At 56.4% G+C, this 22,813-nt stretch overlaps 1 protein-coding gene across 1 annotated transcript; it reads right to left on the bottom strand.

The window, feature by feature from the left end:
- Positions 1-2,544: 2,544 nt before the first annotated feature.
- On the bottom strand, positions 2,545-21,332 carry IFNGR2 (interferon gamma receptor 2). The gene is made up of 7 exons (XM_053916804.1): positions 21,143-21,332; positions 14,744-14,876; positions 11,925-12,136; positions 8,810-8,955; positions 6,485-6,644; positions 5,759-5,916; positions 2,545-3,149 (listed from the first exon to the last, which is right to left on the bottom strand). The coding sequence occupies exons 1-7, from the start codon at positions 21,204-21,206 to the stop codon at positions 3,042-3,044; spliced, it is 981 nt and encodes a 326-aa protein (XP_053772779.1). The 5' UTR covers positions 21,207-21,332; the 3' UTR covers positions 2,545-3,041.
- Between the last annotated feature and the right edge of the window lie 1,481 nt (positions 21,333-22,813).

Raw genomic sequence — 22,813 nt, 5'->3', positions numbered from 1 at the left:
TCATGTCAGTGTCTCGTGGGGTCTTGACCTTCGGGGACATGTTGGATCTGTTTCTCCTACACGAGAAAAACTTTACCGTGCGGATCAGGGGTCAGCGCAGCTTCCCTTGTAGGAAGCTTCCGGGTTTGGTGGGCACACAGTCGGCCCGCCCTGGCCGCCAGAGTCTGCCTCGGGGGGGGGGGGGACACAGCCACAGAGGAGACGTCAGTGGACCAGCCTCACCAGGCTCCAGTTTACTTATGGGCACTGGGGTCTACATTTCACAGACTTCGGATCTTTTTCAACCATATAAAGACATGAAAACGATTATCCCTAGCTCGCAGGCCACATGGAGCCAGGGAGCAGGTGGGCGGGTGCCCGGGCAGTTGGCCCTGTTACACATGAACGGGAAGATGGCTTCCATTGGAAACGTATCAGCTCGGTGCTGCTCACCAGAAGGAATTCCTGGGGGAGTGGGAGGGTGAAGATGGCTACCCAGGCAGGTGCTGACACGGCCACATGCACACCTGAGGCGCATGCCAAAATGCAGGGGGATGCGTGAAGAGGAAGAAGGAAGTTAAGGGGAGGGGGAATTACAAGCACAGAATTTGATAGTGAGCGGAGAGTTTCCCCCCAGCAGGGAGAGAGCCCCCCCATAGACCCTCCACACTGGGTGTGGTTAAAGTCCCAGGCAATCCTTTTTTTAAACATTTTATTTTTTTTTTATTTTTAGAGAGACGGGAAGCGAGGGGGAGAGAGAGAATATGGATGGGTTGCCTCTTGCGCCCCCTACTGGGGACCTGGCCCGAAACCCAGGCTTGTGCCCTGACCGGGAACCCAACTAGCGGCCCTTCAGTTTTTGGGGAGGACACCCAACCCTCCGAGCCACACCGATCAGGACTAGTCAATCTTTATCACTTCCAACTCAAATATGTTTTATAGTGTTTTTGGAAAATACTATAAAAAAGGAGTAGCTTACTAAAAAAATTCCTATGCTTTTCCCACCCTGTGCAACAAGCCAGCCCCGCCTCTAGCTGAGATGCTACTGAGCTAGGATGGTGGGGGGTCTGCAGGGGGCAGCACACCTGCAGTGGTGCGGACCCGGGTTTGTGGGGAGTGTCAGTCCCTCCCCTGAAGACAGTAACCTTGGGGAGATGGCCCCAGGATGCTCCCAGGCTTCGGCTCCAAGTCGTTCAACAACTCAAGCTGCTGCTTTCAACTAGGAAGGGCCTTTGTGCCTGAACCACAGTGACCTCCCGCCCCAGGATACTCGCTCGGTTTGTCCTGAACCCAGTTCAGCTTCTTGTGAACCGGGTCCCCGGCGCCAGCCGGCTCACCCTGGACAGGCTGCACCCCCTTTTCATTACGGAGGGCGGTGCACGCGAGCTTGTTGCGCACACAACTTCTGACTTGACTCTCCCCGAGCTGACCTGCCTACTTCCTGCGGGGCTGGAACTCCGCCTGCGCTCTGTCGTCCTGTCCACAGGCTGCGCCCGGCCCAGCGCAGGACGCTCCCCTACCTCGCATTTCCTCCAGGCGCCCAGGCAGGTCCTCGCAATGTCCAGCCTCTCACTCTTCCTCTACACCCGCCCCAAGTCGAGGTGCACCCAGCAGATCGAGTAGAGGCCTCCCAAGGGCACTTGCCTGGGTATCCTTTGACCTCTCATCACCCTGGATGGAGGATACACAGAGCTTGGCCAGAAAGTTGGGCCCCGAGAGCCAATTCCTCACCACCAGCACAGACCCCTGACTGGGGCGGGGGATGGGGGGAGAGGAAGAGAGCGAGAGCACACACGTGTGTGCAGTTCCATCTTCTCGTGCTAGAAGCTCCCTCCACCCACAGTCAGTGTGTTTTCTTCCCATTGTCACGTCAGGCTGCAGGAGGGGGGGTGGTTCTTTCTGAAGCAGAAGTCACAGCAGCTGTGTCACTTTGCCTGTGTGTGGCGGGGGCCCGGGGGAAGCTACACACTCATTTCCTATATAGGGAGGCATGTAAGCTGTAACCCGTGTCCTTGGAACGGAAGAGCCCGTCCTCATGCGCAGTGGGTCCAGCTGCGTCACCAGCTGATGCTCCCCTCGGCCGGTCAGCCCCGCAGCCTCTCCCAGGAAATGAGGCGCAGATGTAGCTTCTGAAAAGCCCTTCATGCCTTTTTTTTAATCCTCACTTGAGGACATGCTCATTGGTCCAAGAAGGGGGAGGAGGGGGAGAGAGATCGATGTGACGCAGGAGCATAGATGGGTTGCCTCTTACACCATCCCCGACCGGGGATTGAACCGGCGACCCAGGCGTGTGCCCTGACTGGGAACTGAACCCTCAACCCTTCAGTATTTGGGACGACGCTCCAACTCACGGAGCCACACCTGACATACCTCTCATACCTCTTCAAGGAATCAAGCAACACAGGTAGACAGTGCTTGCGGAGGGACCATGAGGTCTGGATAGCTCGCCTGGCTGTTATTTCAGAAAACAAAACTTCAGTTGTAGCAATTTTAAAACTCTGAAATTTTGCAGAAAATAGGCCAAATTAAGATGACAAAGTGGAAGAAAAAAAACCTCCCATAAACTTTTAACAATTATACAGTCGTTTATTCATAGTTTGAGAAAAAAAAAACAAAACCTTAAATTACTAGGAAAGTATTTACAGGATTGATCACATTTTAAGCCGAGAGGCCAAACATGATGGACCATTCAGTGTCCCTTGCAGGGACAGGCCGGGACAGGTTCATCACCTGCCCAGAGGGAAGACCAACAACAAACAGAAAGAACATCAGGGGCCAGAACCGTTTTGCTAAGAAATAATTACATGTCTTTTTAGTGTTCAGGAGAAATCTTCATTCTTCTGTAGAATCATCCGAGAAAATCACACGATAAGAAAATTCTTAAAGAAAGAATGAACTTGCTTCCCCCACGAGACCCACCCGTCTCTGGGGCACGGACGGCCGTCACGCAGCGGGACTGTGGGGTCCGCAAGTCCTGGACAGCAGCAGTGTCACGGCTCCAAGTCTGCTCCCGCAGGCTGGGGATGGCCGCGGCTTTGGTGCCAAGTCCTCGGGAGCATCTTCTACTCCTCGGGAACCGACAGGACGGACACAGAGTCCCAGGTGTCCTCCTGGGGCGAGCTGTCGCGGTCCAGGGTCTCCAGGACGGGCTGCTCCGGGTCCCTTAAATACTTGAAAAGGGCGAAAGCCGACAGGTAGTTAGTCCATCAGTTCCAAGCACCAGCGCCACAGCTTCCACATCAGCTGGCGCCACCCTATTTTATTCAGGTTTAACTCCCTACTCCATCGGCCAATGGAACATCCAAAACCAGAGCACTCCTCGACCTGCTGCCTCACTGACAGCTCTGGCCCCAATGGAGGCCCAGCCCAGGCCACACTCTGAAGGTGTGAGGGGCCATTGCCCTCGGGAAAGCAAGCCCTGCCCTGTGGCCCTGGGTGCAGGGGTACCGATTATTCTCCCATGCTCACGTGTCAGTGAAGGAGGAGAAAGCGGGCCTCGAGTTCCCCAGAGGGGCTGGGCGGGGAGGGGTGGGAGAAGAGAGTAATGGCTGGCAGCTTGGTGCGGCCCAGAGGAACAGGCAGAGGCCCTCGCTGTAAAGTGACACTTCTCAGCGCCCAACTGTCCCTTTGGCTCCGCCTCTGCTTCAGGCTCAGCCTCAAGTGGCCCGGGTTACAGAGAACCTGGTGCGGCTCTGGACACACTGACTAGGGAAGAACAGCATCCCATGCACCCTGGAAACAGGATTCGTTATTTTCACATACCATTGGTGGCCTGTGATTGATATTGTTTCCTTTCCCAGGAAAGTGAACCGAAAGACTTTGGGTTCTGAGTCGAAGCTCACACGACCAACGAGCAGGAGGTGTGAGAGAGTGGTAGTGGAGGCAGTGGGCGGCCGAGCCCCCTAAGAGCTGGTATGACGCTTTTACCGGGATGTCCTGGGGTTACTTTGGGTTTTGTTTGCGGTAAGAACACTTCACCCGGGCCCTACCCTCCTAACCAAACTGAAGGCACCGTGTGGGAGTGACTGCGGCCCGTGAAGGCAGTGGGTTTCTAGATCTCACACTGGTGGCCCAACTGTGCCCCTCCCGCCCTGGCACCCATCGCTCATTCTCCTGTCTCTGTGAGCCTGACTGTCCCAGATCCGTCTACAGGGGAGTCACGCAGTATTTGCAGGTGGCCGGAGTCGGGACTTCACCCGTAGTCTGTCCAGTGCCCGGGCACTTTGATGCCTCAGGGCACATGAAGAGAACAGGTGACTACAGCTCTTTCTAGAATGGGTATGTCAAACTCATTTTCACCGGGGGCCACATCAGCCTCGAGGTTGGCTTCAAAGGGCCGAATGTCATTTCAACTCCTTAACAGTTAAGGAGTAGTTACATTTATACAGTCCTAAAATTATTTCGGCCCTTTGAAGGAAACCGTGAGGCTGACGTGGCCCCCGCTGAACAGGAGTTTGACACCCTGCTCTAGAAGCCCTGCCGTCTTCACAGGCTTGGCCCTGTCTGGCTCCTGTTCATTCCAGCTGTAACAGGAAGACTCTGTTTGCAGTGAAGCCACGGCAGCATGACCCCCAGAAGCAAATACTTTTAAATATTCTCCTATCAGCCTGCTTCGAATCCTAGCAATATCCCGACTGTCCCCAGGGGGCCCAGCTGCCTCACGGAGCCCAGGGGCTGGGGCAGTGCAGGAGCCACCCCCACCCCCACCCCCAACTTTTCTTTCTCAAAGCCTTTACAATACTGGTGACCTCCACTGCGCCCTGGTGTGCCAAGCCTCATGCTCCCAGCTCCGGGGGTGTTTACTCGAGAAACATCCTAAGAGCACCCCGTCTGCCCTAAAACTCACGCTCCTGACTTCTGTCTCCATGGCCTTCACGGCTCCAGCCAGGCTTCCCCGCAGGCACGCTCCAAAAAGCACAGGACCCACGCACTGCCTGACACAGGGACCTCCTGCTGCCCATGTCTAGGCCTGGCCACCACTGTGGCCAACCTTGTGCCATTAAAAAAATACTTCAAAGTCCTAGTTGTGCCCTGGCTGGTGTGGCTCAGTGGATTGAGCGTCAGCCTGTGAACCAAAGGGTCACCGGTTTGATTCCTAGCCAGGGCACATGCCTGGATTGCAGGCCAGGTCCCCAGTAGGGGGCGTGCGAGAGGCAACCACACGTTGATGTTTCTCTTTCTCCCTCCCTCTCCCTCTCTAAAAATAAATAAATAAAATCTTTAAAAAAATAAATTGTGGTAGTACACACACAACATAAAAAGTATCACCTTAGCCATGTGAAGTAGACTGACAGTGTTGTGCCACCCTCACCGCCCTGTCCCCAGACGCCTCTCATCCTGCAGAACTGAGTTCCGTCCCCAGGTAACACTAACCCCCATTTCCCTGGAAACCACCGCCCCCCACTGTCTGGGAACGGGACTGCCGTCTCCTAACAGTGGATCTGTACGGTGTTTGTCCTCGGGTGTCTGGGTTCTCTCTCTGAGCACAGCGCCCTGGAGGCTCATCCTGCTATAGCGGTGCCGGGCCCTCCCTCCTTCTGAAGGCTCAGTTACATCCCGCTATGTGAGGGTCTCACGCTGGTTTGTCTGTTCATCCGCTGACAGCCACTTGGGGCGTTGCCGTCTTCCGGCTGCTGTGGGTAAGGATGCTGTGCGTGCCGGTGCAGAGACGACCCGGGCCCCCTTTCAATCTGAACCTCTGTCCCCAGCTCTGCCCCCAGCTCTGCCCGCTGCTGTCCTCGAGGTGCCGACACCCCCACAGACAGGTGCACACACTTACCTCTCCTATTTGGACGGGGACACCTGGCGGAGTGCGGAGCCAGTGCTTGATCAGGCCTCTGTACCTCAGGGTCAGGAAGAGACAGGCCCCTGCCAGCCCTATCAGGGACAGGAAGGTCCCCACAGCAATCAGGACGACTTCCTGGAGCTTGGTGGAGGCTAAAGAGAGGACATAAAAGTGAACAACAGGGCCAGCCCACACCTGATACAAACATCGGGTGACTCTTCTTCTGCCGACCGTTTAACTGTATTCCTGTCCCAGTGGAGCAGAAAGACATGGGCCCGCCCCCATCCCACGCACTCAGCTCACAGCTTGGAAGGCACCCCTAAAACAACACCAGGCCCGGGCTGGTGTGGCTCAGTGGACCGAGTGCCGGCCTAAGAACCAAAGGGTCGCCAGTTGGATTCCCAGTCAGGGCACAGGCCTGGGTGGTGGGCCAGGCCCCCAGCAGGGGGCGCGTGAGAGGGAACCACACATTGATGTTTCTCTCCCTCTCTTGCTCCCTCCTTGCCCTCTCTCTAAAAAAATATTAAATAAAATATATTTTAAAAAACGACGCCAGGGCTGGGGACGTCAGCACAGGTTCACAGCACCGAGGAGCCACCTTCTCGCCCCGTCCTCCGGCCTCCCCTCCTACCACCCTCGCCCTGAGGAGTGTGCCCCAACCTCACTCTTTGAGGGGTGTTCCTTCCCAGCTCAGAAAGGACACCAGAAGGCACATCTTACCATCTGCTGTGGTTTCATGACAAGACACGTTGCTAAAAAGCCCGGGTGTAGACATCTTTCCCACATTCCACGACAGCCTGGCCTCCACTTGTAAACAGTACACTCGCAAAGGCTTCAAATCTTTCAGCTCAATTAATTTGTTCTCGAAGGGGCCTTTAACCTACGTGGGGAACAGCGACAGCCACTCACGTGAACAGATCAGCCAGCCGCCGATGCCTCCACTCCGCAGCGAGCACAGCAAGCACAGGCCCAGGCGGCGCAGCTGCACGGAGCCCCTGGGCCCACGCACGCGTCTCTGCGGGACCACGGGCAGGCAGTGAGAGGAAAGATGCCGCCGGGTTTAGGGAGGCCTCCGAGGGCCCATTGAGGGTCCCGGGCAGCAATGCAGGGTCCAAAACCACAATTTCTAGGATGAAGTTTTCTCCTTTAAAAATGAGCGTTTTGTAATTTGTGGTTCATCTAATGGACATACTTCAAGTGTGTCAACAGAGCAGGGAAATCTTTCTAGGAGAAAAACAGGCCTTTTGCGGCCCACCTGCTTTCAGGCCCACCTACGGTTCGCTGATTCCTCTTACAGTTTTGGTCAAAATGACCTTGGCTATTCCTGAACACGTCCTTGGAGGGTCCATCTCCTCTCTGCCCTCTCCCCACCCCCACGCTGCCCGCCCCCGGGCCTCATTCCACCCCTGGCTGCCCTCCCTCGTCCTGCATAAAGGTCGCTGTTCCACAGGAAAATGAGGAAAAGATTTTCCACGTTATGGCAACACAGGATTCTTATAAGGGACTGCTTTCTTGTTTGGAGAGACAGTAGAATACACAGGAGCCATTTGAAATGGTGGCGTAGCCTGCGCTCAGTCACAGGCGGCCTGGGAAACTGCCTGCCTGGGACCTGGGGCCCCGGGGCCCCCGCCTCCCCTGCATGCACACAGCCTGTTCGTCCATGAGCTCTGCCGTCGGGCAATTTCAGACCTGTCAGGAAGCAGTGACGAGAAGGGGAACATACAAAGGGCGAGGGAGGAAGACTTTGAGCGGGATGGGCAGGGACCCCGGGCTGGTGTCCCACTGTGCTTTGCGGCTGTGGGCAGCTGGCCCTGGCAGAGCATGGGGACTGGAGGACGCAGCCCATGTGCCTGCCCAGTGCAGACATCGAGAAAGCGCTTGACCCACACAGGCTCTTATGGTTATTATAAAAATGATGATGATGTTGGAATTCGGGAATCCTGCTGTTCACACAGGTAACGAAACCTCATTAAATGCGGCACAGAGAGCCAGGCCCTGGAGGTGATGAAAAGCCATCATTTTGTCCCTGTGATACGCAGGGCTGGCCAGGCCCTCTGGTCTGACCCCTCTGTCCACCTCTTCACCTGCCCCTTCTGCCTAGAACACTCTCTGCCCTTCCAGTGGACTTTTCTACCTGTTCCCATGGGCCCTCTTTGTGGACCGTCCAAACCTGAGGGATTTAGACAGTTAAAGCTTGTCGTGGTGGGTTCCTTGTTGTAGAAACTGACCCACCAGAACCTTCTCCCAACTCCAGAGTGTGGCAAAGGCACCATGAGCAATGTGCCGGCAACGTCTGGACCCCAAGTAACAGGGACCATGTGACATCCGACAGAGGGGCCCCCCGCCCCGATGGGTTGGCAGAAGGGGTCCCTCCGAGTGAGGAGAAACAGGCGTTGAAGAGGTGGGTTAAAACCGGCTCAGCCCTGACTGGTGTGGCTCAGCGGGGTGGGCGTCATTCCACAACGCGCGAAGTCGCCGGTTTGGCCCATAAATGTATCTCTCCCTCTCTGTCTCCCTCCCTTCCCCTATCCCTAAAAAATAAATTTAAAAAATCGGCTCAGTATGTACTGGAGGCTTTCAACAAGCCTTGACGGAGGTGGACCTAGGGAAGTAAAAACAGGCAAATGCTGGCAAGGTAGGGTCCTCTCCAGGGCTGTCCATGGCTCCTTATGGACCAGACTCCTCATTTTCTACCTATGCACCAAGATACCTCAGGTCTGTTATCAGAGCTGGGGACCCAGGGCTGAGAGTGTATGTCCCAGTGGGAGACGTTTTCAATACACAAAATAGAAGTTTGATAGTATGTCAGAAAGTGGTATGTGCTCTGGAAGAAACCACAGCAGGAAAGGGTAATAGAGACTGTGGATGGGAAACTGGTGTCAGTGAAAAAAGAAAAAGAAAAAGAAAAAAAATTGGCTCAGGCCTCAGACTCTAAAGGCAACACTAGGGTGGCCTGTTCTCCTCATCCACTTTAACGTCTACTTTCTTTTGCTGCATCAGAAACTCTAAGAAAAGAAAATCAAAACTGAAAAAAAATGCCCTTACCTGTTGGCCTCCTGCATTTTCCCTGTAATGGACATAATAGGAAAAGCTGGCCACGGAGGGCTCGATGTCAAAGGGTGGGGAGAAGCTGATGGTAAGGGAGCCTTCCCCTGGGGTCACCTGGATGTCTTCTGGAGGTCCGATGGTCACTAGAATAGAATTACAAACAAAACCAAACATATGTTAATGTACATGCACACATTTTGGACATATGTACACAACAGGAATTACATACACTCACACATTAGGCTGTGTCACATATAATGTGTCCACTGTGTCTTACATATGTGGTGGGCACATGAGCACACGCAGATTTAGACAGGCAAGGAGTTCGCACGGAGGCACGCGAGACCACCTGGGACACACGTTGGCCTGGGAGGGCCGCAGGGCCGGGAGCCCAGCGGGGCCCCAGGGCTCCTGCCTGCAGCGGCGCCCACACAGCAGCCTGGAGCGAGTCTCCAGGGCCTCTCCAGGACACAGCTCGGGTGCAAGGGGCTGAGACCCATGTCCGGCAGGTACAGGAGCCTCCTTGGCCACAAAGCCACAAAGCCAAGCCCTCGCCTCAGAACCTCACAAAGAACAGCTTCCCCAGCCCCCACAAGGGCGTGCCCAGGCACAGAAGCCCATGGACAGGCCTTCCGGCCAGGATTCCAGGCTGTCCCAGTTGAAATGCAGTTTCCCAGTCAGGGGCGACGCCAGCCGTGAGCCATGCCATCTAGTTTCCTACTTGACACGCCACCTGGATGAGGTTCCCAGGGACAGCGCAGGAAGGTGCACCAAGGTCACACTTGCCTGCGGAGGGGGAAGATGTCAGTAGCCCTTACCTACCACTTGCATTTTGGAACATAGTCTCTCTACAGACGAACAGCAGTGGTGTTCATGGACCTTTACATGTGTGTTTCCCGGCTTACTGTGGTGCGTTGCGGCCACATGGTGTGTGGGAAGTTTTATCATTTGGAGTCTGTCTGTTACGGCTTTTTCGGGTGGGTCCCAGCCAGCTGAGGGCTGTGGCTCGCTGTGCGCTAGAAATGGAAGGTCCAGCCCATTTCAAGCAAGCATTTAAATTGTGTCCTTGACCGGAGCAACTCAGGCCGATGTCCAGGTTGGGGTCCTTCGAGCTCGGAGGGGTCTGCTCAGGCAAATGGGGTACACGCAGATGATTATGTCGCCGCGAACGGGTGCATGGTTGTGACAGTGACGGTTACACTGCCACACTCGCCCCAGGGTGCAGGTCAGGCATGCAGTCCAGCCCCCCCTTCTGTCTGTGCCAGTCAGCAGTCCCTGTGGGTTCACACCCGTGTCCTCAAGGACATTTGCTCTGGCAGAGGGGCTGAGCCAGACAGAGACAGGGCAGGGCCGGCCACGACCCCCAGGGTGGGCGAGCGGATAGGCCTCGTGGGACAGAGCTCATTCAGGCCTGCGCACACTCCACAGTGACCTGGCTGGAGCACAGCAGAGCCTGTGACCGGGAGGCCGGCTGCTGCTGTGGGGCTCCCAGCTCCGCAGGACGCAGCTGCCAGACTTCCGGTGACTCACCCGTGGGCCCAGAGGCCAGCGCCACTAAGCACTGAACTCCTGCCACAGCAGCCGGAGACCTGTCTCGACCCGGCCCTGGGTCTGGAATCTGACACCAACCCTCTGGAGGGGGAGGGGCACGACCTGCTTCCTCTCCACACAAGGTGACTCCTCGAGACTGACTCCTCGAGACTGACTGTTGACAGCAGCTTCCACGTCTGGGGTCGTGGCCACGAGCCAGGCAGCCCACACGGCCCCACAGACTCACACCTGCACTTCCCATCACTGCGTCACCTCCCACCACGGAGGATTTTGTCTTCAGCTGCCCAGTACAGGAAATCTCAAGACACAGGAGATCGAAACAAAGCTTCTGTACTCGTCAACAAAGACCATCACTAAGTAGTTCCTGTCCCTAAACATCGTAACAGGTGTCTTTAAACAATAGGACCCCCCTTAAAAAACAGAAATTTTTTTTTTAAAAAGAGTGAAAGATATTCATTAATGTTGCTTTTAAAATATTGCTTTCACATCATTAATAAAATATATTATTTTTAAATTTAAAAAACATAAGACAGAATATACCATTACAAAACACCCAAATAAACAAACAATAATGGCATAATATATCGTCAAATATCTAGAGTTCTGTGGCCAGTGGGGCGCAGTTGGTTGGAGCATCGGCCAGTAACCAAAGATGTGCAGGTTCTATCCCGGTCAGGGCAATCGCCTAGGTTGCGGGTTGGATCCCCCGGGGTCTGGGTGTGGGGGATCCCGGACCAGGCGTGTGTGGGAGGCAACCAATCCATCCTTCTCCCTCACATCGGTGTTTCTCTCTCTCCCTTCCTCTCTTAAAGCAATGAAAATATGTCTTTGGGTGAGGATCATAAAAACATCTGGAGAGTGATCACGTTTCCTCAGTTGCCTTATATTTTGTTTGTTTAAATCCAGACCCCAGTAAGTCCCACACCGTGTGTCTGCACGAGCCACAGACAGGGAAGAAGCCTTGGGCCCACGCGACAAACGAACCCTCCGAGCAACAAGCCGGGATCGCAGGGTTCTTGTGCACCTCTCACTGCCGGGGAGCAGGCTCTTCCTCCAACCATCCAACACGTGTCCACCGAATTGCGCTGCGTGCCAGGCACCGCAGGGATGGAGCACAGTCTTTATGGGACGTAGAAGAGGTTGTGCCAGAACAGCCCCTGTGGTGCGTGCCCTCTAGCTCGGAGGCCAGCTGCCTTTCCCAGGAAGGCGCAAGGGCGGGTTGTGGTTTTGTAGGCCAGGCAGCCCCCGCTGCAACTACTCTGCTGTAGCAGAGCACCAGCAGCGTGGAGACACGTTATAACTAACAGACTGTGTTCCAATAAAACTTTATTTAAAAACCAGGGCTGTGGGCCGGATTTGGCCGGTAGGCTGCAGTGCGCCAGCCTCTGGTGCCAGCGAGCCCCACCCCCTGAGCACTGTGTCTGCAGCCAGGACTTGGGCCTGACTGCACCCCACCTCTTTGCTGGCTGCAGAGGGTGAGCTGCACGGCTGCTGCGCCCGGTGCCCTGCAGCTCGGCGGAAAGGAGCTAGGGGGAGCCTGCCGCATCCCGAGCTCACTTACTGTTCAGGTAGCGCTGGAACCACGGCACCACCGCCCAGGCTGAAGCGCGCTCCCGCAGCTCGGCGCGGACGCGCAGAGACACGTTGTGAAGGGGCTGGAAGACCCCTGCGAGGCCGGCTGGGGCGAGGTTGCACTCTGTGGCCGTGATCCTCGAGCAGTTCACGTGGTGGGAGTGCGACGGCCTGAGGTTGAACCACTTTTTGCTGGTGGCGCTGCAATGACAAAGAGGTCTTCACTTCCCAGATTTCTCTCTTCCATGCGCCCGGCAGTTCCCTCCCAGCTGACCTCGTAAAGGCGGCCACGTCCAGACCCAGTCCATACCCCATGCCACTCACCCACTGCACGCGCACATTCAGCGTGGCCGCCACAATCAGTTTGAGAGCACTTTCGCCCTCCACCCGCAAACCCTGGCACCCGTCAGCAGCCGCTCCCCGTTCTCCCCTGAGCCCCCAAGCCCTGGGCAGCCACTCATCTGCTTTCTGTGTCTATAGATTTGCCTCTTCTGGACGTTTCATATAAATGGGGTCAAACACCATCTGCTCTTTCACGATTCGCTCCTTTCACTTAGTATGTTACACTTAGCATGTTTGCAAGCACCATGCATGTTGAAGCATGTATCAGTATTTTATCCCTTCTAGTGGCCGAATAATATCCCGTTGTAGGAATAGGCCACGTTTCGTCCATCCGTTCATCTGCTGACAGGCATGTGGGTTGTTTTCACTCGCTTATATTGGGGTGGCCAAAAAGTCCATGTGGTTTTTCCCGTAAAATAAGACCCATTTTTCATTTTCACCAGTAACTTCATTGATTCGGATGAGTTTTGTCAACTAATTCCCGCGTGGCATGATGTTGACTGTTCTCTGTGTCTCAAATGGATCGCTATCAACTTCAACTTGTCCCCCCCACACCCCCCCCATGGAGCATCGTCCAGTGAGAAACCTCCAGCACGAAACTCTGCAAACCACTTCTGACGCGTTAGATCAGGCACAGCGCCTTCTCCACACACGGCACACATCTTTTTCTCTGTGTGTTTCAGTTGTATGTTCACCTTTTTTGAAATAATAAAGCATAATATGCAGAAAATGTTGTGTCTTTTCTTCCATCTTCAATATTAAAATGGCTATAGAAAAATTCACCAATTTTGATGTTTTTTTTCAATGTATGCTGATATGACAGCTGTCACAATACAATCTAACAAAACTGTTTTGAATGAAACAATTTAAAGACCACTAAGCGCTACTAGAGCCATCGTGGGGGAAAACAAATCAAATGAACTTTTTGGCCAACCCAATAATTATAGGTAGTAATGCTTTCCTGAAGTCCCACAAGCAACAAAATGAAATTATTAATGTAACTAAAATGTCCAAAACATGTAAAAGTGTCTAAAACAAAACCAAAAGCAAAGCTGTCTTTTGTCACCCAATCTGCAGCTGGAACAAAAGCACAATCAGCCTGCTCAGTTTTTTGTGGCCCCGTTACTTTTCCAAACAGGGACATTCACGTTCAGCGTCTGTTACCAAAACCAACCTCTAGCCTGAAAAAATTGCCTACAAAATGCTTTCTGAAAAGAAGACAAAGTGATGCGAGGTAGTCTGTGACATGAAACTCAAAAGCTCTTTAAAAAAGATTTCCGATCTTTCCAGGCCTCACGCTGTCAACCCGCAGCGTACTTCCCCATTCACGGTTAAGGAAGCTCATCAGAGAGTTGGCTGCAGCTTCCTCTTATGAAATCTCGTGGTCGAGCACCGGGACATGGTGCTGACTGCCGAGCAGGGCCAGCTTCCCCCCCACCCCCGCGCCCCAGGTGGGGGCCCAAAGCCCCGCTCTGCAGGGCCAGGGTTGCAAGCTGCGGTCACCACACTGAAGCTCCCAGTGACATCTGAACAGAGGGCCCTGCAAGTGACATTGCTGGCCCTCGGGGTGCCCATGTTTGTAACGTAGTGACTTGAGGAATAGATACATATGACACAGAGGTAACCCCCGAGCCCCAGTTTAGATCTGTTTTTATTACGTAAACACGATCACAACGGACATTTAAAGATGAAAAAGAAATCATCTGGAAACCCACTCCTCTAACAACTTTTTTCCCACGTTCTCTCCTTGTTTTCGACCATAGATTCATTCCAAATTCTACATAGTTGCAACTGCTAGCAGGCGACACCCAATTATGCTTTTTAGTGACTGCCTAATAACGCTCAGTTACAAGTTAGCGTGACACAGCGTGGCCCTTTCCTGCTAATGAGTGCGAACATACACTTTGGTGCATATCTTCGTGAACCTCTGAGTTTTTCACTTTCCCCCCGATGGTGGTGGTGGGGGGGTGGGTGATGGGGGGGTGATGATGAGGGGGTGGTAGGTGGTAGGGAGGGTGGGGGAAGATGGTGGTGGTGGTTGCTTTATCTACTTTGGGCTGTAGCACGAATATTTCCATCCTCACAGACGCTGGGCATCGCCTTTTCTGTCACTTTGTTTACTTGGTGATATAAAATGACTTAGCCAATGGTGCTAACTTACTGAATGAGGTAAGCAAATAACAACTGAGGACCTGGGTGTTGCCTTTCTATTTTCTGCGAACAACGAGAGAATGAACTTCCACCGAACCGAGCAGCCGTGTGGTTGGACAGCGGAGCTCTCTGATGCCTTTGGGTGAGCACCAGGTTGTGAAATCTCTCTCCTTGGAGACTTCAATGAGCCCAAGAACAGGACTCATTCCCATGGATCAGCCTACACTCCACCAAGACGCAGGAACAAGCAGCTGGCCTCAGGCTCCCTCCGCCCCTACGGCTCCCAGGCAGACGCCCACAGGAACATCCACTTACTATTTGAACTGCACCTGGTACACCACGGGCCCCTCCTCGCGGCTCAGGGACACCGGCTCCCAGCTCAGAACCTGCTCAGCGTTGTACAGGCGGATCTTCGGGTTTTGAGGGGCAGGCAGCTGGGAAGGAGAGTCTTGAAAGGGACCCGGAATAAGAAAAGGGGGGGAAGAGGTGGGAGGGAGAAAGAGGGGGTGCAAAGGAGACAAATCAATTACAAACGTCCTGAAAAGCACGCTGCCATTGGACAGCTCAGGCTTGTCTACCTGCGGCAACGGTGTTACCTGCTCTCCCTGGCACAGCCCCCAACCCCACCTGTGACCAAGGACACGCACTCGACCCAGCCTGCAGGAAAGCAGAGGGTGTGGGGCTGCCTCTCCACCTGCAGGGGCCAGCCCTGGGGGCCGAGTCTGGCTGGCCTGGGACACCTGTTCCCCTGCCGGTGCGCGAGCATGACCTGGCGGGTCACTTACAGGCAGTGTCCCCTTCAAGAGTGAAGGATAAATAAATAACGGCACGCTCCACAGGCTAAATTAAAACTAAACTGGTGGCCGTGTGACATGCACTAGCCCAGGGCTCCACACCAAGGGATCAGGCGGAAAACCACAAAACACGCACGCGCACCAGAGCAGGTGTGCAAAGCCCAAGGCACATGGGAGGGTAAACCCGTCCTCTGCACTTCGTCAGAGCAGCTGCGTTTCTCTGGGACCCCCAGCATCATAAGCTCTGAGCTCCTCTGTCTCAGGCGCCCCCAGACCAGGCCACCTGCATTCTCAACAGACTTCCAGGGTGATTCTTTCAAGCGTGGACGTGGGAGAACCACAAACACCAGAACAGCACACTCCCTAGGAAATCCCCCAAAGCAGAAGCCCCTCCTTGGGGTGACCAGGAAGACACACACTCCCCCCTACCCCCGTACCCACAGATACGGTGCGGAACTGGCCCAGAGTTTGCTGGCTCAGAGCCCACCCCTGACAAGAAAGCTCTGTGCTGATGAGACTTTCTGTGAGGTAAGATTAAGGAGAATCGCCCAGAGAGGAAAGCAAAGTTTGGAAAACACGCTGTCCCAGAATTCAAAGCAGGAAATTCCAAGCCCACATTCTCAGTCAACGCACACAATACAGAAGGAGCGTGAGCCAAGGGGCCCGCCGCTGGCCTGCCACCTCCCCTTCTGACAGGTGTGTGTCCCGGAGAGCCCGTGGCCATTTGTTTACATGCCACCAGCTGCGAGCTTGGGCTGACTGTCACTCCAGGTCTCTCCTGAACCAGTGACACTTGTCCCAGTTCGTGCCAGGCCTCGTGAAAGCCAGAAGGCTGCTCTCAGGGTGGGCACATTGGCTCGCAGGGCTGCTGGGGCCCAGATGAAGCCCCGCCCCTCCGAACGACTGAGCTGAGCGCTAGAGTCCTGCTTCCAGGGAGGGGAGAGTGCGGGCGCCCCTCGGGGAATCTCAGAGACCCCTTTCTACTGCTCCGCCAGGTTCCTGTGGACACTGAGATACATCACCACCGACGCCCGCACTGCAGCACTCACAGTTCTGGAGGTCACGGGCTGGAAATGGGTGTCACCAGGCAAAGGGGCGGGCCAGGCTGCGCCCTTCTGGGGCCTTAAGAGGCGAAAGGTGGCACGCCTTTTCCAGCTCCAGAAGCTGCTCACCCTCCGTGGCCCGTGGCCCTGTCCCCAGCCATGTGCTGCCATCTCATGGGTTCTGGCTCTCCTGCCTCCCTCTTCCTTCTTTCAGGGGCCCTTGTGAGTATATTGGACCCACAGGGCCCAACAATCCAGGGTCACCCCCCCATCCCAGGATCCTTCGCTTTTCGCATCTGCAAAGTCCCATTTGCCACAGGATGTAACACAGTCCCGGGCTCCAGGGCTCAGGACAGGGATGTCTCTAAGGACTGCCACTCGCACTCTGCTCGTCCGTCTCTGTCACAGGGGGCGCAGTTAGCAGGGATCCCCCTCCCTCATCCTTCCCCTGGTGCCCAGTCCCCTCATCCAGATATTCAGCTATGACAGGAAGCCCCGAGGGGCTCAGGGCTGCGGAAAAGGCTTCCTCCACCCCAAGCGACTCAGGGACTGTGATGGACCATGAGTGTTGGCTGCCATGCCCAGCAGACGGGCCTGTGGTTTTGCTCTGCAGTTGAGTTTCTTGGAATCCCCCGTCTCCCCGCATTCAGAGAAGAAACAAGTCTCAGGGCTGTGCGTTTCCAGAGAAGTGCCAGGGCTGCCGCTCACCAACGACCGCCTCCCAGCGCTGCCCGGGCGCCTCTCCAGCCTCCGACGGCCTCGGCCTTTCTATTACGGCCTGCATGGCCTCCTTGTTTCTGGGAAATGCTGGACACACTCCCACCTCGCATCTCTCTTCGTCCGGAACCCTCTTTCCAGGCTTGCCACAGCTCTCTACCTCACCCCCTTCAGGTCTCTGCTCTGGGGCCGCCTAAGCAGGGCTGTTTCCTGCGGACAACGTCTGCCCGGGTGGAGCCGTCCCCACTTGTTTACGCGTGGCGGTCAGGAGCAGGGCCTCCAGCACCAGGCTGCCTGCGTTCCAGGCCACACACACCCTGGAAGGGGGGGGCTCGGACAGGGTGTTTGTGCCTCGACTATCTCATCTCTAAAACGGGGGTGACGGCGGTACAGGCGTTGAAGGGTCAGGACAGGCTGACGGATCCAGGCCCACAGGAGGCACACCAGACGCTGCTGCCCAGGGTGACCTGTTAGATGGGGCTATTCCAGGTGTCCCAGTGAAAGGCTGCCTCTGCCCGTGGCGAGCAGCCTGGTACCCAGACCCTGCCTTTGGTGACCCCCAGCTGGGCCCCCGGGCCTGCGCTGGGCACTGTATTCAACAGCCTGACCCTGTTGAAGGCAAAATAGTGTCCCCCCGCACCCATATGTCTGTGTCCTGCGAATATGCTGGGCAGGCAAAAAGCAGGCTGACGGTTGTGACATTCCTTTGACGTAATAAAGCTATAGTAAATCATCGCACCCTGCTTTTGCCCACCCCGCACATTAGGTTCGTGGCAAAGGGGAACCAGTGAAATTCAGGTTCCTACTCAGAAGACCTAAACACAGGGAGGTTATCCGGAATAGTTGGGGGGCCCAATGTTGTCACAAGAGTGTTTCTCTAGAGGCGGGCGCCAGCAAGGAGACGGGTCTCCCCCGGAGGCCCCCAGAAGGAACACACCCCCACTGACACCTCGGTCGCAGCCCAGCGAGACCTGCCCCAACCTCTGGCCTCCGGGACTGTAAGAGAACAAGTCTATTGTTTTAAGGCATGCAGTTGGTGGTCATTTGTCACAGAAACAACAGGAAACAGTCCCCGTAGGTGGTTACCAGGGCGCAGACCGACAGCCTGACACCCTGGCTCTTATAAGAGAAAATCACGGCCCTGAGCGGGTGCACAAAGCCCCGCCCCACCTTCCTTCTGGCCAGGGTCTGTGGGGGGGAGATTCCCGCAGTGTCCACGGCAAGGAGAGGGAGGCTGGGTGTCGGGGGCGCCCTCTGCAGCTTGTCACCACAGCTCTGTCTGCTGCCCCGCCCTTCCCCAACCCACCAGCTGCGATCCACCCCAGCCCGGGACAGGGCGGTGAGACTTCTAAAGAGTTAAGAACAGGCTCTCCTGGGTCTTAGAGCACAGCACAGTCTCACACACAGACAATACAGTACGATTATCACTAAAGTCAATCGTTTAATCTTAACATTGGAAGACCCTTTAAGATCTTGACATCAATGGGTCATTATGATGAGTGCCAATCGTGATCAATACCAATGAGCCCACCTCCTGGCACCCTGCAGGTGAGAAGTCAAAAAACATCCCCTGGCTCTTTCCAGCCTCAAGAGAAAGCAAAACCGTGAGCCAGGATGCCCAGTCCATGTGCAGGCCGCGAGAAGCACCAAGCCTGGGGCTGGGCGCTGGCAGCTTCTCCTGGGCTCCCAGTGCTGTCTGCACAAAACAAGGCTTGTTGGTGTTGATGCTGTCTACAAGGCACCCACCAAGGGACAGGTCTGCACCGGAGGCCCCAGGAAAGGCCTGTGCTGGGCTCACCGCGAGCTTGCCGTAAGGACAGCGGGGGATCCCCTCGGCACCGCCCCTGGGCCGCAAGAAGGGGGCCAAGCTGACACCTGAGGAGGAAGGGATCTTCAACAACCATGGTCACAGAAAACTCCGAAGAAGCACGGTGACAGGAAGAATGCCACAATCAGCTGTCTCCCAAAGGGGCAGCCCCCCAAAGTGGGCTTGCACGCGTGGCTCCGGACCAGGCCAGGGGGGCCACTCACACGCACGCACACTCACACGGCCGCGTGCTGGAGGGCCAGGAGCTGGCTTCTCGCTGAGAGTGGTCAAGGCCCTCCTGTCCCAGCTCATGTGATAGAGGTGCTTGTTCTAAAAAAACCAAAAAATCCCCTGAATCCTCAGCCATAACCAGGAAGTTGTCCTTGTTGGTGAACACTGGACATCAGCTCATTTATGCAGACCATATTTTGTTTCCAAAAATGGGATGGTTTTGTTTGTTTGTTTGGGCGGAAAATAGGGCTGTGACCTACTTGAGAAGAATGGGGAAAACATTAAGAAAGCTGGTGTTCAGTCTGAGCTCTGTGCACCTTGGCTGACCTGGAAGAGTGGCCCCAGAAATATTAATTACTATCACTTAGAGAGTTTGTCCCAAACACCCCAGCTGCGTAGGAGTTTCAACTGTTGAAATTACGGACAAGGGGAGCTACCGACGTAAACTCATCTGCAGCGGGTTTCTGTGGTCGGGGATTTGCTGTCTTTCTCGGCGGTTTCGAAGAACATCAGAAGGACTGTGTACTCAAGCCAGCCAATCATGGTACACCATTCTGCGGCACAAACACAGATCCAATCCGCTGGAAAACTGAGCAGCAGTTACGTGACTCCAGATAGGAGCCGAAATACTTCAGCGGTGACTGGAGAGGCCGCTGACCGCAATGCTGAGCTGAAAGAACCGCTACAAACTGGTCAAGGGCAACATCCGACCAAAATGCTAACCGCCCCCCCCCCCCCCGGGGTAGATAGTACAAGTGTCCCTTTAAAACAGTTGGTTCCAGCACTCCTATTTCTTTTCTCTGACCTCAAAAGCAAGTTCACGGTTACTAAAGAACACTCGTAAATTATGGAAAAGTGGGGACATTTCTCTCTGCTACCCATTTACTATGTAATTATTCTTACTATTTTCACCTTGTGTGTTGACTAACACAGAGTTTCTTTTAAAAACATCCCAGTTTTTAAATTGCGTACGATGGGAACATTTCAAAGGGCCACAACAATAAAGATTAATATACCAAGGAGGGGCTTTTCAGAGGGTCTGTGGTAAGGAAGCCCTTCATTCCCAGTCACCACACAGCCCCAGGCGCCGGCAGGGTCCTACGGCAGCCGAGCCCACGGAAGACCGCGGTGCCCTGTGAGCGTGGCAATGCCAGAGAAGTTTCTAAACCCTTCTCTCCACCTCCGGGCTCAGGGGACAGGCACAGGCAGCTCTCAGGTACCACTGCTTGCCCCTCACCCAGTTTGGGTAACTACCAACATTTTGCCAAACCCCAAATTTCACCTGCAGGAGGCCCAGGGAGGGTGCCGAGCACGTTTGGTCAAAACCTGAAGCTGGCCGGGGTGTGGAGTCAGGAGTCCAAACCCCCACCCCCACCCCCACCCCGGGGCCACCCACTCCCAGGGAAAGCCAGGAGCTCGGGTCCTGTAGGTAAAGCCCTCTTATCAAGGAGCTTGGAGTTTAGGGCCTTGGCAAGGGGCGCTGGTGGAAGAAACGAAGCTGAGAAACCCCAGATGGGAAGAAACCACCTTCCCGAGACCCGCCGTGCTACCGGGCCAGGACCCCCGTCCCTCCGCGGGGAGGAACCCAGCTCAACACACACGGAGAATGTCCCCCCCCCGACACCTCCGTCGTTTTTCCTTTCTTGAAATTGTTCATAGTGGCTCCTAAGCAGGGTCCGAGGTAAGCAGCGGCAGAGCCCAGGTGAGGGGCTGTCTGGGTGGGCGCGGAGCTGGGGCCAAGGCTGGTTCGGGCGCTGCCCCCCAAACCGGGGGTCCGGACAGCGCCGGGTCTCCCCCATCCACCTCGTGCTGGTTTCACCCCCGCTGTCAAACACGCCCGGCCGCGGGGGGAGGGGGCGGCTCCAGATCCCGGGGCTCGGCCCGCGGCCCCCGCACCGAGCGGCCGGGCGGGCGGCCGTGTCCCCGGCCCCGGGCTCGGCCCTCCCTGTTCCGTTCGAGAAGCTGGGCTGCGGCGCGGAGGCCGGGACGCCGGGAGGGGCGACGGCGCCCGGCGGTGCCCGGAATTCCCCGCCGCCGCCGCCCCCGGGATCGGGGCTCCCCGCGCGTCCCCACCCGCCGCGGCGACGCCCCCACGCGGCCTGGGGGCCGAGGCCCCGCTTACCTGCCGTGGGCGCCGCGGCGCCGAGGTGCAGCAGCAGCCACAGCAGCGGCGGCGGCGGCCGCATGGCCGGGCTCTGGGCGCGGGGCCGCGGCCCGGGGTCCGCCGAGCCGCTCCGGGGGCCGCGGTGGCGGCGCCGGGTAGCCGGGGACGGGGCCCGCCCCTGCCCGTCCCCGTCCGCCCTCGTCCCGCCCCCGCCCGCCCCCGCCCGCGCCCGCGCCCCCTCCCGCCGGGACTTCCCTACGAGCCCGGCCGCGCCCCGCGGGCAGAGGGCTCCGGGCGCGGCCCCGCGGCGCCGAGCGGGCTTCCGGGAGCGACCCCGCGGAATCCGAGGCCGGGTGGACCCCGACCCCCGGCCGCCGCGCCCCCCTGCGCGACGCCTGCCTGTGGTTTAAATGTTTGCTTTCTTAACAGACCCCGAAGTGCTTAGGAAACGTGACCCTTTTTGACACCAGGTTTTGACGGCACAGAGTGAAGAAGGCCTGGAGGAAGGAGCGGGACCTTCCCGGGGTACCCGGCGGAGGAGGCGAGCAACGCGCCGCGCTGCACCGCGGCCTCCGAGCCCGGCCCCGCCCGGGCGCAGCGGCCGCGGGGCGGGGAGGCCCACCCTCCGAGCCCGAGCCTGCGCGCTGGGTCCCTGGGTGCCCCCTGGAGGATCCAAGTGCGCTCTGTTCCCCCGATGGGCCGTAAATCCGCTCAGCACCGAAGGAAGTTGGAGAAGAAGGGAATGGGGGGCGGGGAGACGAGAATTGAAGAGTGGAGTCCCCGGGGCCCCAGCCCGGACAGCTGGCCACTGCGTATTTGGCAACACGGGGCTTTGCTTTGGGACTTGCTGCCTTTTATTTCCCTCTGCCGAACTCTTGAAATTGGCCACCGGTGTGAAAATGTGCAATGAAATAATCTAGCAGTTATTTGCATGATGCTTTGAGTGAGTTTTTTAAGACGAGAGACAGGTTTGCATGGCGAGTGAGAAAGGCAGGTCTGAGTCAGAACCCGCAAAGACGCGTGGGAAACGGGTGCAGGAAACACGACATGAAGCAGGCAGCCCCTGGCGCAGGGTAACGTTCTCTTTTTCTCCCCAGGGGACATATTTTACATTCAGGAAGCAAACATATCTTGTTGAAGAAAAGGACAAACGCGCATCTGTCTCTGCCCAGGCCAGGGAGGGCTTGTCGTCTCCGTTTGTGTCGAAGTTTCAGGGGCAGTGACAAGCGGGTGGTCTCTGACGGGGTGGGACAGCCTTCCCGCCCCCATGGGCTACTTGTTTCTCCCCTGGAGACCCTCCTTCCAAGGCTCGGCTCTGCTAGAACTCAGAGGGCTTCAGGTGCCCTCGCAGGCGTCCTGGGCCCAGCACCAAGGGAGCGTGCTGGCCTTGCTACTTGGGTGGGCAGCTTGCTGTCACCTCAGAGACTCGATGTCCCCAAAGCAAGTAACTGCCCCCAAACCCGAAGCAGCTGGCCATGGAAAGTCCTCAGTGGTTGGCATTTCCACCTTCCTGCTCCGCCTGGCCTCAAGGCATTTGAAGTCACCCACAGATGACTTGGAGGGCTGCAGGGCCTCGCCTGGTGGGGACAGTCAGGAAAGCTGACTGGCCTCCACTTCCCCACTCCGTGGGGAGCCCCGACCAGCAGTGCGAAGTGGGTGTCAGGTTCCACCCCCCACGGCACTGTGCAA

This window comes from Desmodus rotundus, chromosome 2 (assembly GCF_022682495.2).
Source record: "Desmodus rotundus isolate HL8 chromosome 2, HLdesRot8A.1, whole genome shotgun sequence".
Classification (NCBI taxonomy): domain Eukaryota; kingdom Metazoa; phylum Chordata; class Mammalia; order Chiroptera; family Phyllostomidae; genus Desmodus; species Desmodus rotundus.
The sequence above is the reverse complement of the archived record's forward strand: the minus strand, read 5'-3'. Positions and strand labels throughout refer to the sequence as shown.

Coding starts and splice junctions, on each gene's coding strand:
- IFNGR2 (XM_053916804.1), bottom strand. CDS start 21,206: ATGCGGCCGCCGCCGCCGCTGCTGTGGCTGCTGCTGCACCTCGGCGCC. Junction 14,877..21,142: donor CGCCGCGGCGCCCACGGCAG/GTAAGCGGGGCC, acceptor GTCCCTTTCAAG/ACTCTCCTTCCCAGCTGCCT. Junction 6,645..8,809: donor AAAATGCAGGAGGCCAACAG/GTAAGGGCATTT, acceptor TTCCCCACGTAG/GTTAAAGGCCCCTTCGAGAA.